General features: G+C 43.5%; 1 protein-coding gene across 1 annotated transcript in view; it reads left to right on the forward strand.

Annotated features, from left to right (window-relative positions):
* POLA1 (DNA polymerase alpha 1, catalytic subunit) overlaps window positions 1-18,219 on the forward strand; it is a 3,104,727-nt gene that overhangs the window by 1,037,271 nt on the left and 2,049,237 nt on the right. Inside the window, exon 22 of the mRNA XM_044072304.1 lies at window positions 11,076-11,195. Within this exon, the coding sequence (XP_043928239.1) occupies window positions 11,076-11,195 (120 nt within the window). The remainder of the gene's footprint in view (window positions 1-11,075; window positions 11,196-18,219) is intronic.

An 18,219-nucleotide genomic window follows, 5' to 3' on the forward strand; every position in this document is an offset into this window, starting at 1 on the left:
GATTCTCCATCCAACCCTGGAGTTGATCTCACATCTGCAGAACCTGATTCATCCCAACTTGGACAGCCTGAAGCTCACAGCTTGGCTACTCCAATTCCCTGGATTGCCAGGCAGAATGATCTTTCTTTACCAGTATGTGGCATTCTCATTGCATCTCACAAGTCTTCCACTAGAATTACTTATCTAAGCAAGTGGAAAATATTTACCTGTTGGCTGAAAGAAAAACAAGTAGATCCCTTCTCAGCACCAGTGTCGATAATATCTGGCCGACCTTTTTCAATCGGGTCTATCGGCCTCTACCATTAGAGTTCATTTGGCTGCAATATCTAATTTCCATGAGGGTGTCCAAGACTCCTCTCATGTCACACAAATTGTGCAAGACCTTCATAAAAGGTGTGAATCATATGAAGCCACCTTTTAGAGAACCTATTCAACCATGGGGATCTATCATTAGTTCTACAAGCTCTGACAATGCCACCCTTTGAACCAGCTTCTTCTTGCAACCTCAAATATTTGTCATGGAAAACCTTGTTTTTGGTCGCCATTACTTCTGCCAGACGCATCTCTGAGCTTCAAGCTTTATGCATCAAGAGTCCATACTTGATTTTTCATAGAGAGAGAGTGTCTTTGAGAACTAATCCTTCATTTCTGTCAAAAGTGATCTCTGAAATGTCCATTAATCAAACCATTGAATTGCCAGATGTCCTTCAAGAATGCAACTGCAGTCCTTACATATGGGTTTGTCCTGCCTCAGGCAGCCCTCGGTCGGACGTTTTCCAAAGTCTGGGTCCGTCGTCGGCTGATGTCGCCTCCTCCCTGACGTCAGAGCGGCTGGGGTATAAAAGCATCAGCTGACGCCATCTTCCCCAGTCTTTCTTGCCGCGCGGTGCCCGAAGCAGAAGCAGTTCACAAGTGCCGGTCGGTCAGCTCCTGTGTTTTACTTATCCAAAGTCATCAGAAAGCCAAGTACCCCATTGGGGAACCTTTTCTTGCCTCAGCCGATGTCAGACAAAATTGAAAAAGTTAATAATTGTCTTGTGGTAAACAAATACCTCATAAGGACTTCCATTCTTACTGCCTCCCCTGCCTTGGCCCAGACCACGACGTCTCGGCCTGTGCTGCCTGTGCTTGCTTCAATAAGCGCACTCTCAGGCGCCGGGCAGAGTTTGCCGAAGACTTTTTTGGCGATAAATACTGTTATAACATGCCGTCGGAACAACCGACACCACTTATTTCCAAAAAGCGGAAAGACCGGGACCGACATCCTCGGCCCGCGACTTCCACCAACACCATGCCAAAAACTACCGCGAGTTCATCGGTCTCTTCTGAGGCGGTTGTTCCGCCGATCCGGACCGACGACACTGCTTTACCGATCACTCCGGCCCCGGAGCCTGCGCCGGTGCCGGTTGTGGATTTTCCTCCAGAATCTGAAGCCCAAGATTTACCTGAGACCATCCCGGTGGATAAGGTGACTCCAGCACGTGGGGCAGCTAGGCCTCCTATGTCTGTCTATAAAGGCCTATACACGTGCTAAGGCTGCCAGCCAGGCTAAGTCTCACCCTCCTAAAGTTTTGCCTCAGCCCACTACTGATAAGCAAATCATGACCTTAGCTGCAGACTTGATTTCCCTAATCAGAGGCTCCCAGGCCCATCCTGAGAGAGGTTCTCTGCCTCCTTCTGACAAAAGGCCCAGGGTTGAGCACACAGACACCCTTTCTTCTGATGAAGTTACTGCTGACTCTGATCACTAGATACCCAGGAAGAAGCCTTCCAGGCCTATGAGGATTCTGATGCGGAGGATTCTATTCCTTCTGCTTCTCCTCCTGAGGATATTTATTTTGGGGAAATTCTCCACTCCATGAGAGAGCATTTTCAGTGGCAAGGCCAGGAATTCTCTGACTCCAGGAAGCGGCTTCGTACCTTCCTTAAGCTTCCCCAACACAGGCCTTTAGCTATCCCCCCAGTGTTAGATGTACTGGATGATGTGTACGCAGATTCGAGTACTTCACCTGACACTCTACCACCTGCTCCTGTCAAGCCAGACAGATACTACAGGGCTCCGGAAACTCACAAGCATTTCTTTAAGGCCCATTCTGTGGATCTAGAAACAATTTCTCAGGGGCCCAAAGGGGTGGCCACTTCCATGGCCAAAAATCCTTTGCACTCAGACAGGGAAGCTAGGTCTCTGGAGAGGTGGGGCAAAAAAGTTTATACCTCAACCACTCTTGCCATGAGAGCCCTTAATTGCCTTTTTCATATGTTTCAGTATCAGGATTTCTTGATGGATGATTTGCAGAAAAAGTTAGCCTCTCCTGAGCCTTTAGACAGAAAGGCCTTGCAGGATTTGGTCCATAACACTCAGCAGGTTAGCAATCATTTTCTTCAGTGTGGTTATGATGCATTGGAAGCTTCATGTAAGGCTGCTATGACAGGGGCAGTCATACGTAGACACGCATGGTTGAAAGAACAGGCATTGCCAGATCATGTTAAAGTAAAGCTTCTAGATGCACCTCTGGAAAAACACAAGCTATTTGGTGCTAATGCTCAGGATGTATTGAAATCAATTGAGGAAAAGGCTAAATCGGTGCAAACAGTCAAGGATTTCCTCCAGGTTCAGCCACCAAGGTTCATCAGGAATTGGCCTTCTAAGAATTGGTCCTTTCCGGACACTGACAAATTTCAAAGGGGAAAGAACAGGCGTGCCCGAGGAAGAGGGCAATACAGAGGCTCCTACAGAGGCCGCCAATGGCAACCAACTAATCAGAGAGGTGGCGCAGGGACATCCCCTGCTCCACAGGGACAATCACAATGACTTGACTTTGACACCGCCTACCAAGGCTCAAAGAGAAGCACCTTTAGGCAGAAAATTATCCTTATTTTCAAAAAACTGGCACATTTTAACAAAGGACAAATGGATTCTGGACATAATAGACCAAGGCTACAGGTTCCACTTCCATACTTTACCAACAAAACAAGGCATGCCAAACCTGCCACAAAATCAAAGGGCAGAGGCTTTCGAACAAGTTACAAAGCTGATAAAAATAAAAGCAATAGAAAAGGTTCCTCCTCAGGAACAAGGCCAGGGATTTTATTCAAGACTTTTCCTTGTTCCAAGAAAAGAAAATCAATGGAGGCCTATATTGGACTTGTCTGCTCTAAACACCTTTCTCATTGTACCAAAATTCAAAATGCTGACATTGCAGCAACTCCATCCCATGCTGGGCAAGGGGTCTTGGCTGGTTACTCTGGACCTCAAGGAGGCATACCTGCATGTCCCAATCAAAGTTGCAGAAGATACCTCAGATTTCTCGCAGGGTCAGAGCATTATCAATTCTCAGAATTGCCTTTTGGCTTATCTACTGCGCCCAGAGTATTCACGAAATGCCTGGCATCAGTAATTGCACACTGCAGACTCCAGGGGATACAAATATACCCTTACTTGGACGACTGCCTTATACAAGCGAACAGCAAGCAAGCCTTGACAAAAAACTTGAATTATGTCATTTGCTTACTACAGGCTTTGGGATACACAGTCAACTTACAAAAATCAAGACTACTGCCATCCCAACAAATAATTTTTCTAGGAGCAAAACTAGACACACAATCGCAAATGGCTTACCTCACAGACGAGAAGCAAGAACAATTACCACAGTACTTCAAAAGCATAGCAAGGCTCACCCAGATGACTGCAAGGAAAATCCTGCAGGCCCTGGGTTTTATGGCATCTTGCATTCTACTGATTCCACTGGCAAGACTTCACATGAGAAAACTACAATGGTACCTAAAAGGTTTATGGTCTCAACACAGCCACAACTTAGAAGCAATTATCCCACTCATCCCATGTCTACAAAGGGAATTTCTGTGGTGGGCTCAAGCAAGCCAGTCAAACGAAGGTATGCCTTTCAACAAACCTCCAACAAGCCAAACCATTACAACAGACGCCTCAGACCAAGGATGGGGGGGCGCACATGGAGGGCAGATGCATTCAGGGGCAATGGGCCCCCCAGGAAATACATCTACACATCAATCAAAAAGAGATGTTAGCAGTAATTCATGCAATCGAGGCCTTCGGAATACATCTTCAACAAGGCCATCTACTAATAAAGACAGACAACACCACTGTTATGTGGTACATAAACAAGCAGGGAGGTACTCATTCTTACCCCCTTTGCAGACTAACAATGGCTCTTTGGGAAAAATCCCTGAAACTGGACATACAGCTGCAATCCCAGTTTGTTCTGGGCAGGGACAATGTTCTGACGGACAGTCTAAGCAGAAACATCCTGGACCCGCACGAATGGATGCTACATCCAGACATTTTTGCTCAAATAACTCATGCATGGGGGAGGCCGGACATAGACCTCTTTGCCTCCCACCTCAATCATCACCTGAAAAAGTTCTGCTCGAAGACACACCATCCACAAGCCTGGAGAATAGATGCTCTCTCATTCAGCTGGAACTTGTTAACAATCTATGCATTCCCACCTCTACCATTAATGACCAAGGTGTTACTGAAAATCAAAGCAGAGCAACCAAAAGGCATCTTAATAGCTCCTGATTGGCCAAGACAACACTGGTATCCATTACTAAGGAGCATAACTTGCACCAAACCGTGGCCCCTGCCTCTGGCCCCTACTCATGACTCAGCACAATTACAGGACGGTTAATCCCAACCTGCAAACTTTACAGCTGACAGCCTGGAGGGTCCCATGATTTCTACCCATATCTCTCTTTCCAAGGAAGTTCAACAGATATTATTGGAAGCACGCAGACCTTCCACCAGGAAGGCTTACTCGGCCAAATGGAAGAGATTCAACATCTGGAATACCAAGAAGGGACAGGGTGCATCCGTAATGAGCATACCACACATACTGGAGTACTTGGCAGAAATGCTGCATAATGGACTTTCATATTCTTCCATAAAAATACATGCTTCAGCAATTTCAGCAACATACAACACTGATCCACCTGTGTTTTCACATCCTTTACTGAGACAATTTCTACGGGGAATAAAGAATATCAAACCTCCCAGAAAGCCACCAGTGCCTGCATGGGACCTTAACTTCGTGTTGGAAAAGCTAACTCTTCCTCCTTTTGAACCAGCAGCATCTGCAGAATTGCACTTTCTTTCATGGAAAACAGTTTTCCTGTTGGCAATTACCTCATCAAGAAGAGTCTCGGAGATACAGGCCCTCATGGCAGTGCCTTCATTTCTCATTTTTCACTAGGACAGGGTTTCTTTAAGAACCAATCCTTCTTTTATGCCAAAAGTGATTTCCAGGGTGTCTCTGAACCAAGCAATTCACTTGCCCACTTTCTTCCACAATCCTCAAAATAAAGGGGAAAAGCTGCTACATACTTTGGACATACACAGACAACTACGCTACTACTTGGACAGAACAAAGGCCAACAGAAAGTCTGACCAACTATTTGTAGCATACGCTCCTGCAGTGCAAGGAAAGGCAATTTCCAAGCAAACTATTTCAAAATGGATTGGACATTGCATCAGATTCTGTTATTCTTTCCATGGAAAGGGTGTGCCAGCCAATATCAGGCCACACTCCACCAGAGCTACAGCCACCTCCACAGCCTTCCTAAGAGGGGTGGCTACAAAGGACATTCTAGAAGCTGCTACATGGAGCTCTGTGCATACATTTTCCAAACACTACAACCTGCCTTTATATTCCAGATCCCGAGCAGGCTTTACTTCGGCAGTCCTGCAGGGCATTTTAGCTACACCATCCTTATCTTAGAGCCTACCACCCCCAGCTTGGCTATGGTATTCAACCCATATGTAAGGACTGCAGTTGCATTCTTGAAGGACATAGTACAGTTTTGTACCTACCGTAAATGTAGATGTCCGATAGATATGCAACTGCAGTCAGGTTTTCCCTCCCTCCTACCCCTCTATGTATTGGGTCCACTTCCCTCCTTTTATCCTTAGCTGAGGATATCTGTTATGGTGCATCTGTTTATTGCTATTGTGTATGTCTGGAAATTTCATCCAGTTCTAAATTTAGCCTTCCTTGGAGGGCACCTGGCATCTGGGGCAAGAAACACTGAGGAAGATGGCGTCTGCTGATGCTTTTATACCCCAGCCGCTCTGACGTCGGGGAGGAGGCGACATCAGCCGACGCCGGACCCAGACTTTGGAATCCGGCCGACTGAGGGCTGCCTGAGGCAGGACAACCCATATGTAAGGACTGCAGTTGCATATCTATCGGACATTTACATTTATGGTAGGTACAAAACTGTACTTTTTTTTTCCCAGTCATTCAAACAGAGGAGAGTATTGCCTACATACCCTAAATATCCACAGGCAAATCCATTTTTACTTAAACATGACTAGGTCCTCTTGTAAATCTGACCAGTTACTTGTGGCCTATTCTGGACATAGATTAGGATCTGCTTTTGCTAAGGTCACATTAGCTAGATGGTTGAAAGACTGTGTGACCTTCATTTATACACAAAGTAATATTCCATTGCCTACTACCATGAAGGCTCATTCGACAAGGTTGGTGGCAACTTCTGCCGCCTTCTGTGCCAGAGCTTCTTTATATGACATCTGTGCAGCTGCAACTTGGGCTATGCCTCATACCTTCATCAATCATTACAGATTGGATTTAGCCTCCAGGCGAAGATAATCTTTTGGTTCTATGGTGCTCAGGAATGTCCTTCCATGAGAACCTCCCAGGAATAGAGGTAGTGGGAGACTCTGTCCCATGCGTAAGGAATGAACGAGGATTAATAATATCAGATAAAGAAGTTATGTCTTACCATAACATTCCATCTGTATTGTTGATCCTCATTTAGTCATTACGACCCTCCCTCCTTCCCCGTCCTGTGGCTTCTAGTGTTTCTCACCATCCAGTTTTCTTAGGTCATTTGACCAGAGGTAGCCTCTACCTTCTTTTGACTGGCAAACTCAATCTGAGGTAACGGAGAGGGGGATTGTGGGTAAGAGTTTAGCTCGAGAGTTTGTAGCTGACGCAAGCTTGGAAAATGGCCGGCTCGCTTCCAAGGTCGGAACCGATACCCCATGCGTAATGACTAAACGAGGATCGACAATACAGATGGAACGTTAGGGTAAGACTTCTTTTTCCTGGGCATTCAACCCAGTCACAGGGAAGCAGCAGTTGTAGAAATTCAAAAACTGCTTGGAAAGTGTGTCATCCAAAATGTCCCACCAGACTAAAAAGGATCCAGGTTTTACTCGTCTTTTTAGTGCCCAAAAAGACAGGGGACTGGAGACCCATTTTGGATCTCAGCCAGTACAGCAAACCAAATTTTGGATGGTCTCTGTACAGTTAGGTCTTCCTTTCTTGGAAAAAGATGATTGGATGTGCTGTATAGATCTTCAGGATGCATATTACCATACAAAAATGAAAAAAAAAAATGCTCCAGAAGATTTCTGCTCTTGCGGCTGGGAGCCAGTTAATTTCAGTTCAGAACACTGCCCTTTGTTCTCACCACAACCCCCAAAGTGTTCACCAAATGTATGGCAGTGGTAGAAGCTCATCTCCAACTGCATAGATTTCAAGTATTTCCTTATCGCAATGACTGGCTCCTTACCACTACCACCAGGCGTCAACTCAAAAGGGGAAGGGCACCCTACATCTTTGCGCTTTTCTAGGCATCACAGTAAATCATGAAAAGTCAAATCTACAACCCACAAAACATCTAGAATTTATTGCAGCTCTACTGAACACTATTACAGGAATTGCTTCACTCCCAGTAGAGAGACTTGGAGATCAGATCCCAAGTTAACCATATAGTTCTAAACAAAGCTGTTCCAGCCCGAATCATTTTTCAGGCACTAGGCTTGATGGCCGCTTCTATAACTCTAGTTCCCTTGGCCAGATATCACACGCACATCCTTCAATGCCTTCTAGTCTCACAGTGGTCAGTGATGAATCAGCCAGTGTCATACCACATCCTGATCACTAATCGCTGCAAACAAGACCTGTCTTGGTGGCTCCATTCCAAACAGATTCTTTCCAGCCATCCATTCATCCTTCCACAGCCCCAAGCTATAGTGACCATGGACATTTCTCAGATAAAGTGGGGGAGGCATTATCTGGGAAAGACTGTCCAAGGCACTTGGTCCCAACTGGAGGCCAGTTTATGCATCAGTGTTCTAAAGATGAGGGTGGTGCTTTTGGCATTGCATGCATTTCAAGATGCCCTCCCTCTGGGAACAGAGGCAATTCAGACAGACATCATGTTGGTGGTCTGGTACATCAACAAACAAGGAGGAACCAAATCTTACCCACTTTGTCAAGAAGCCCTCAGAGTCTGGAAATGGGCAATTGCTTCCAACCACTTTCTCACAGCAATGCGTATTCCAGGTAGCTCCAGAATGATAGCAGACAAACTGAGCAGAACTATTGTGATGCCTCACGAGTGGTCTGTCAATCTTGTGGTGATGGACAAGATTTTCTGCCACTGGGGTCAACCTTGCTGCAATCTCTTTGCATCCCCTCTCAACAAGTGCAGCAGTTACTTTGCCCTGATTCTCCTTCCTGGGGAAGTCTCCCAGAGATGCTCTCCTTCACGATTGGCCTCCCGGACTCCTGTATGCCTTTCCCCCAACTCCTCTAATGTCCCAGTTTCTAAAGAAAGCCAAGAAGTCAGAGAACACAGTAATCCTTATTGCTCCCTTCTAGCCTCGACAAGTTTGTTTTCCCTTCATTTGCCCTCACCTACTTCAGAAGCCTTGGGTTCTGGACCCAGTTCCAGATCTATTATCTTATCAAGAGGGTATGGTTCATCTGAGTCTCCAGCATCTCAAGCTTACTGTGCGACTTCTCCAATTCCCATGATCTCTTCCCATACCTTTCCAGTCTGACAAATCATTTTGGCACACCACAAACCTTCTGCTAGGAAACTGTACAAGAGTAAATGGGAAAAATTTGCTAGATGGGCTCTTAATGATCTTGATCCTTGTACAGCTTCCATAGATAGTGTTGGATTTTCTGGCTGTTCTTTATCAATCTGGCTCCTCAGCCTGTACCATTTGGGTCCATCCTGACGTGATCTCTGACTTCCATATTGGTCTGGATGGTTCGTCACTTATGTCACAAACTTTGTAAAGCCTTTTTGAAAGGAAATTTAATGTTGAGACCTCCTTTTAAAGAGCTCACTACTCCATGGGATTTACCATCGGTCCTACAATCACTTACTCAGTCCCCTTTTGAACTTTCAGCTACTTGTGACTTAAAATTTCTGACTTGGAAAACTTTGTTTTTATTAGCCATTAGTTTTGCAAGAAGAGTATTGGAAATTCAAGCCTTGTCCTGCAAGCCCCACTATAGACTTTTTCACAAAGTCTTCAGAGATGGATTTTTCACTTCTCCGTTAATCACCAGGTCAAAAAGCTGTACCCATGCAGAGACAGCATGGGGCAGTGACTGTCTTTACCCAGAAGTACAATTCAGGATTTATATATGCTCTTCTTCCTATCCCTCTCATCTCAGTACTGCTCAGTGCCAGAGAAGACAAAGCAAATTTAACTCCTAGCCTGTTTCTGTTCAAGAAACTTTGGTTATCCCACGTGCTTCATATGGAGGATCCACTGAATTTAGCATTGCTTGCACCTTCTGATTGAGTGGGGCCATGCTAGGCCAGTCAGACCTCAGTTTCAGCCTCTGAGGCTTAAAAGTTTAATCTCCCATTGACACAGATTCCTAGCAGAGGTACTAGGAATATTGCAAAAAAAAAAAAACTAGAAAGCCTGCAACCAGAAAATCTTCTGGCAAAATGGAGGAGAGAAGGGTCTCATGTTTTGCCTGCAGTGATATTTAGCCAGATATAGCCTCAGTACAACTGGGCCTTAGTTATTAGGCTACTTTGTTATGGCAAAGCAGTGTTTTTTATCTAAAATTTCAACCATCAAGTAATCTGTTTGCTTACATAAGGAGCTTTCATTTATAGACAGCCTTGCAAGACCCCAAATCAAAGTTGATGGGGTGTTTCTTATGGCTGTACAGAGATCATTCAAGAATTACCCAGAGATCTGAATACATGCGGAAGATAGAAAAACTGTTTACTTTTAAGCCAGGAAAGTGAGGCAGTTCAGTGACCAGACAAACTCTTAATCGTTTGCTGACTTTACTGCCTTTTCTTAAAGCCACTGTGGAGAATCATTGCAAGGGCAGTTAAAGGCTTGCTCAGAGATTGTCACCACAGCAGCTTTCTTTAAGGATATATGTAGTTGGGAAATTGCCACCTGGTCATTTATTTAAATCTTTTCCAGACATAAATGTTTCAGGAATAGAACAGGATTTGCCACTGCAGTCTTGCAGATTACACTAGCTCCCCACCCTAGGCATGTTTTGCTCTAGTACTTTGCATTCAGTGGTGGGTAACACTGCAGCAGTGAAAATGACATTTATTATGAGCATAGTACTGTTGTGTGATGGAGGTGTTATAGCAGTAGACAATGCAGTATATGTTCCCTCCTTCCATCTCCCTTTTCCTGAATGGCTTGGGGGTTAGGATGCACTTTTTCTCTGTCTCTTGTACATATCTGCCGTTTCCATCTTTGCTTCCCTAGCATGGGTGTGTGGAGATCCAGTATGGGAGGCCTTTCCCACAATGTCCTTGCATGGCAACAAGTTGCTTATGGTCTTGTTTGGGTGTATACTTCCATACATTTCTCTTTTTTTACGTGCGCACACATGCATACAGATATAAAAATTAAGGATAGTATAGGCTGTCTTTTTTGTTCCGTCTGTCATATGGATGCCCTCTTTGCAGGGAGAGGACCAGCCCTGTACTGGAAGTGTGACTAGATGAGTGTATGTCCTCCTGTGGGTAATTTGCATTTGTGGCAAATAACACTGAGCAGTCATCCCTTTGAGACACTTACTGTTATGGTATGTTTATTACACAGGTGTACATTGTTTTTCTGAACATGCTTGTACCCTACATGCACACAGTAAATTTCTTTAATGGGTACATCTTTAAAATAAGTATGTTTCTAATTTTTCATTCTAGGACTACTTTTGTCTAAAACCAGGTTCTTAAATTATTTTGTTGCTTTGAAGTTAATTTTTTATTACTTTTCCTTTTAGTCAAGAACGCTAATGGGGGGTCGCTCTGAAAGGAATGAGTTTCTGCTGCTACATGCCTTCCAAGAGAAGAACTATATAGTACCAGACAAGCCTTCTTTCAAGAAACCTCAACAGGATCCTGTAAGTACAACATGTTAGTCTGTAATTTAAATTCTAAAATTTTTAAGCACAAGTAGCATTTTTCTCATATTCTTGTATATGTGCAGATAATTAGGTTTTGACTCAAATGTGCTATATTAAGGTATGGAAAGCAGTTGGAATATGGCAGCATTTAGTAACAAGCTTGTGTGAAGCAAAGGCGCTTCTGAACTTAAGCATAGCAGTCTTAGCCAAGGAGATTTCCTTTTTGTTTGGAACTCTCGCATCCAGATTCTTCATTTTCTGACACTCTCATCTTCTAGATGAATTTTTGGAAATTCCTTTGACATTGTGGAGAGAGATCCTCAAAGGAGGATGAGACCCTGAAAAGTCCTCACTCGTTTTCCCTGGCTTGTACTGAACAAACTTAAGCTGAAATGGCTTTGTTCCTTTGCTTTCCTTTCTTGCAAAATACTTTCTTGTCATTTTTATTTGGCATTTCTTCTCAAGATATTTAATTGGCAGTGATTAACTATTTTCAAACAGAAACTCAAGTCTTTTTTGTCTAGCTGCACTTGCCAATATGAAAGGGAGGAGGAGGGTAATTTCTGGTCTTTGGATTCCAGTCCAGCACTGGTGCTACAATTTCTTCCTGTCTTGAAGTTCTTCAGAAGAGGTATGCAAGGGCAAAACTGAAAATTTCTGTTTTCAGATCTTACCCCACACATGTATGCTATTACAACCTCTGTCCTTAATATATTATTTCTTTGCTGTACAAGACCCCCCCCCCTTCAAATAGCTTTGCATAGCACAAAGAATCCCCTGCCAGTTATCACCCAGTTTTGTTACCAGGATTCCACTGCATGCACCTGTGCCCATATTTAGCTGTTCACTGTAATACATATCTGCTGTACATAGTTCCTTTCTAGGGTTTGGTTGTAAAGATGCCCTACTATCTGCAAAACGACTTCAAAGTTGGAGGTATAACAAGCAGCACTGCTTCAGCTGGTGGTAGCTCAGATGGAAGTAAAAGATCCTACTGCACTTATCGAAAAGAGTAGGGGGAAGTTCCCTGAAGTCCTGCCCAGAATTCCCCTAGTAGTTATATATATACCATGTCTGATCTGCCCTGAAGAGTGGCTGCTAGCCTAGTGAAACTTGAAACTTAACTCGGTCAACGAAGGATGGATAAATTGTTTCCTTGTTTAAAGCTAAACTTTCCTATCTAAGTCAGAGATTAATAAAAAGTTGTGGAGAGAATCCAGCAAGTCCCACCCCTAAAATTATACATGTATTGTACTTGGATATAGTTGTTTTCATACGTAAATTCAGAGTTATACATTGGCAACTTGCTGAAAATTGAGCAAGTTGGAAAAACTGTCATTCTGTCTTTGGGGGGAGGGGACTTAAAAACCTGCAAGTAATATGCTAGCTACTAAGAGGACTGTGTATCCCTACAAAATCCAGTTTATAAAGTATTCCATTGCTCCACTTACAAGGCTGGTTTCAGAGTCCTCTTCCAGTGCTGTATTTGTCCCGACGTTTTAGAGTATTCTAATCCTACCATAAGCTAATGTTCTTCAGAGACCTAAAGCAGAGAAACATTAGTCATGAGTTTGAAAATTCTAAGTGTGTCCCAAAACAGTGGAAGATCTTCTTTCAAAGCCCATGCTCTGACCAACTTTTAGATCCTCTTGACATTTTGAGCATATATATGTCATTCTAAGGCTTCCATCAACCGTGATATTGGTGACTGTTCCTATTTTATCCAGTTAAAAATTTGGTTGAATATTTGAAGACAGTAAATGCTTTGCTAACATGGTGGGCTTCATTTTTAAACTCTACCACCATGGATAACCTTCCTGATTTATTTAGTTCAGAGTTCTGCTTAATTTTCTGTGTTTCTTCTAAATATAAGGAAGGTTAAATGCTTCTCAGTGTGTTGTGCTCCAGTTTGCACAGCAGTAGCCGATGCCTCATATGTATTTTTACAGCTTGACTTTTTACAAACCATTAGGACACCTGAGGAAAATCATGTTCTTTTTAGAGATGCATTCTCTGCAGTGCATCAGCATGGTCATGCTCGCCACACAGGCTTAGTTTCTGGATTTTGCACCTTTGCATTCCATAATGGCTTTAAGTGAGAAGAGTTCCATAAAAGATGTAACCTAATGTAAAAAGACTTGGAATAGAAGATACTAATTGCATATTTCCAAGCTCAAGGTCATCATTGGAGATGATAGTAGCAGAAGTGCCCATGCTGGTCTAAAAGTTCTCCAGTTTCTGAGTAAGTAATTCAAACTATATTATTTTCAGTAATGCACACAGTCTTGAGGCATATCTTCCAAGTATCTAAGTGCAGCATCATACCATGTAAAGGAAGCACCGTCTTAAACTTATTTCTAGGACTGTTTATATAGGGATTCCTTCATTCACAGTTATAGCCAAACAATTAATGTACAGCATGGGCAACTCTTGTATTAAGGCTAAACAGTCAGTAGGATTTGACTCCAGTAATAAAATGATGCATTCCACCCAAGACTCCACCAATTTCCTGACTGAGATCATTGTTACAGTATTCCAAACAGATGGGTTTTCATCACTATCATCTGGCTGGGGTACCAAAACCATACATCCTTATGACCTCAGGTTGCAAGTGCAGGGGTATATAGGTGGATGTATGAGCATAGATCCTCAGCTCCAGCCTGAATGCAAGTCTCACACCTGTTACCATGATTTTCTCATGGTCATTGATACTGTAGCTACTAAAAAAATAGTGAAATGCCTCGTTGGGGAACCTTCTTTACTTATACAAATTGTTTTACCATGTCTATCTTGCCAGCTAGGAGTGGTAAGTGTGAGTGTGGTAGGCAAATTCTTTACAAAGACCTTCATACCCAGTGTTTATTCTGCCTTAGTGTGGAACACTACTATGAGGCCTGCTCCATTTGCCAGTCCTTTGTGTCCAAAACTTTGCTATCCCATTTGACTTCATTCAACACCTTCTTAAGAGACTCAGCATCTTAAGCATTTGGCCCACTCCAAGATGGCAGATTCCACCTCTCTAGATGTACCTCCATCTTAGAAGAAAAAAAACTCAAGAGGCTTAGGCCTAACACTCAAGTCTGCTCAGTCTGACTTGACGTACCTGCTGATGTTACAGAGCCTGTGGTACATCTGACTCTACCTCTGATGATTCTACTGTGACCCTGCTGGAGGCTGGTATGACATTGGAGGGCCATATTACTGAAGACGCTGCTTCTACTGAGAAGGGAGAACTACGACTCATCACTTCAGAAGAACCAGAAGGCATCCTGCAGATTTTAGGCAGGAAATCCATTCCCAGAATGTTAATTGAGGTATTTTGAGGATTGTGAGCTGCCATGCTTGGTTCAAGTGGATGTCAACATCAAAGGAAAAAGTGACGACAGAAAAAACATATACCTTCACCCCACCCCCTTCTTCTGCAGAAGTGGAGTGGATGAACTTCTCTCAAGATCTGCTCAAGGCCATTATGACCTTGAAACCACCTTCTTTGTCTGCTCACCCACCTCCTCCTACCCCTCAGAAAATTGTGAATTCATCTTACTTGGGAGAGGAAGATGCCTCTGACTCAGACCATTTTCTTCCTTACTCCTCTCTAATTCAGTCCGCTGTGGAAGAAGCTTCTTTTGGAGAGATTTTAAATTTGATGAAACATTTTGAGTGCGAGTCTAGACCAATTTCAGGGGTCTAGAAAAGGTACCGTTCCTCTTACTTTGGCACAGTGTGTCTTGATGGAACTGAAAGTGTTTATATACATGCAGATACCTAGATTATGATGTATAAACATGGAGTACTTGAGAGTCTGGTGTCTGATGAATATGGCAATTTTTACTGTACATTCATGTCATTTAATGACAGTTGAGCTCAAAGAAATCCACAGGGCAGTATCTCCTCAAAGGAAAAAAAATTGGTGGAACTGGAGTGTAGCAGTGACTCAAAACAGCATGTGTGAAGAGAATAGAGTACAGTGCTCCCTTTGATATGTACCTGGCCAGACATATGCAGCAACTAGAGCAATCTGAAAGGTTTCTTACAAAAAGAATACAAGGTGCAACAAACCTGCCTTATGCAGAGCGCTTTAAAGCCCTTTCCTTCTATACTTATTCTCCTATAGATTCCTAAAAGGGCAACCTATGCTTGGCTTACAAGGCATCCACAAACTCCACACTTATCTCCTACATATTTGTAAGTCAGAGTACCAGAAATACAAGGTTTAGGGACTTGAATTTTGTCTGTGACTTGAGCAGAACATGCTGAAGAGACAAATAGGTGTCCCAGCGACTGCCTCTCTTGTGGAACAGGCTTCCCATCAATGTGAAGCTGAATTGTCTATTACCCAGTTTACGTGTAACCTAGACCAGCAGATGGGGACTAGGAAATTTATACCGGGCCTGGCACCTGTGTCCCCTATGGACAGAGGTAGCTTATAAACGCCTGGCTATCAATGTCCTATTTGTATGTTTGTGTCTTTCGGCTTTTTCCCTGTTAGGGGTCGCCACAGCAGAACTCCGGTCCGCTAATGATTGGCAGTAGAGTTTTGCGTGCTGGCTTGCCGGGCCTAACGCACAACCTTAAACGAAGGAACGCCCGTTCACGCATGTCGCCACACAGATGACGCTCTAACTGAGGATCGAACGGGCAACGTCTAACTGTGAGGCGACAACGCTGCCGCAGCACCACCACCGCAGTACTATCAATGTCCTATTTGTATACAGGACATAATTATTCTTTTGGGGAGACTTGGCTAGGCTTAGAAAGGCTCCCTGGGTCATTAGCCTCATACCAATCTATGAATCTGTAATAGAAAAGATATGCTGAAACGGATATGGAAATAACGTACATAAGCAAAGTTCGTGGTGGAATTCAGAAGCCAAAAATGTTTTCAAAAGAAAGGAGCCTAGAAAGAAGTGGATGGTAGAAAAGACCAGGATAAGAAGGGAAACTGGTTGGATAACAGAGAGATTAAGAAAGAACAAGGTGTCAGAAAGTCCATCAGATTCTGCAAAGTGATGTAGATGACACAAAGCTATATCTGGTTACAAAGCAGTGACAGAAGGATAATGAAGATAGTCATCCAATGCCATCATTCACTAGGGATGCCAGCAGTGATCTGTTCTGCAGTCTAGAGGACATCAAGGGCAGATGGAAAGAGTACTTTGAGAACTGTCATTATGAAGACATATCCACAGAAGTTGGATTTGCCCCATGCATAGCCTGTGATGAAAGATGAAGAACCTACCCTAGTAGTAGTACAAAGTGCGGTAAGGAAAATGAAACCAGCGAGGGTGGTAGGTTCAGATGAAGTTGTAACACATCAAAGTTTTGGGAGAGCTTGGGAAGAAATGGCTCCTGTAGGTACTCATGATATAGAGAGAGAAGTGTATCCCAAATGACTGAACGGTAAACATTCTAGTGCCAGTGTACAAGAACAAAGGGAACATTCACTACTAGTGTAGCGGTGTCAAGCCCCTTTCACACTGCATGAAAGTACTGGAGAGGATGACTGATAAATGAATATGCAGAGTAGTAGAAGGTAAGAAAGAGATGAGTATTTGGTGTCAGATCAGAATACAGTAGAACTGATTTAGTGACTACAGTGTCTACAGTGAAGCAGAAAGTAAAGAAGAACCTGGAAATGAGAAGTGCCCAACTAGGCATTCCTAGACTTGAATAAAGCATATGACAAGATCTTGAGAGACCTGATTTGGACAGTCCTGCAATGGATCAAAGTCATGGAAGTATTTGCAGATTAATTAGTGCAGGCCTTTGTACAAGGATGCAACAGTATAACTGTAAAAAGTATTCAGGGTGAGACACAGGTTCTCAGTGGGAGTTGGTGTCTGTCAGGGTTCAACTGAGAAACCCAATCCTGATAATTATACTTACCGCTGCTGTAGCCTAAATTATATAGGTTATATCCTGCATAAGATACAATGGCTGGACAGCTTCCAAAGCTTCAGGGCACTTTCTGTATGGCCAAACAGTTGGTCAGCTCAAGCTGAGCTGACCAAAAAAGACAGGCTTGGGTGCCAAACCCTTCAGAAATTTCCTGCCACAGTGTATAGTGCTATATGAACTTTCAAGGATCGACTGTCTGCTAATGCTGTTCGGTGATTGAACAGAGATGATATTCTTTCTTAATCACTGTTGCAGTATTCCTTACAATATGGATATCCTGCCAAAGAAAAGCATACATCTGGCCAGCATACCAGTGCCTTGGGCCTACCTAGCACCATACATCATATGTGCCCTATGTTCGAGGTGCAAGGTACATAAGTGACATACAAGTGTCATATCAGAATTTCTTTACCAACAGTCCAAATGCTGTGTTTGGCATTTGGTTTGAAAGTCATTCAGCTTGTACAGCTCTGAGCCCAGGGCAGCTAAGTACCCTGTTGGAGAGTCTCCTTTTTTTCTCATTGTTGGTTTTATTCATAGGAGGTTACTATGTTAGTGGCCCCAGGGACCTTACAAGCCTAGCTAAGTTCAACCCATGTTCCCAAGGGTGTCTGGTTCAAGCAGACACTAAAATCGGCACCTGTTCCACCTTCCCAAGAGGGATACAGGTGGAACCCCTGGGGCAAATTTCCGGTTATCCATCCAGTTGTCCAAATTATGCTTAAATAGGGCAAACGAGGGGCTTTGTTTAACATGAATAGGAAGCTTGTTCCAAAGGTGGGGCAAACTCTGTGAGACAAATTTGTCTCTCCAGCAAGTATTGTTGTCGCATACCAGGTCAAGGTCCTTTGTGCAAGTGACCTGTGCGCCATTTGACTTGCGAATGTGCAGCATTTCCATTAAAGCTGGGTCAGAGATTGCTCTGTATGCAAGGCACAGGACACCTCTGAGCAGTTTGTATGACAGAGTAAAGTGACAATAATCTCTGTCTGCCCACATAAGACAGATCTTGAAAACCTTGAATTTTCTTTGTAAGGAACCTTTGTGATCTATCCAGTTGCTGCAGGTGTTTGGAAAGGAACTTACCAAACAGATCATTGTAGTCTGTTATTGCCCTTATGAG

Source organism: Protopterus annectens, chromosome 5.part0 (assembly GCF_019279795.1).
Source record: "Protopterus annectens isolate FY-2018-M chromosome 5.part0, PAN1.0, whole genome shotgun sequence".
NCBI lineage: Eukaryota > Metazoa > Chordata > Ceratodontiformes > Protopteridae > Protopterus > Protopterus annectens.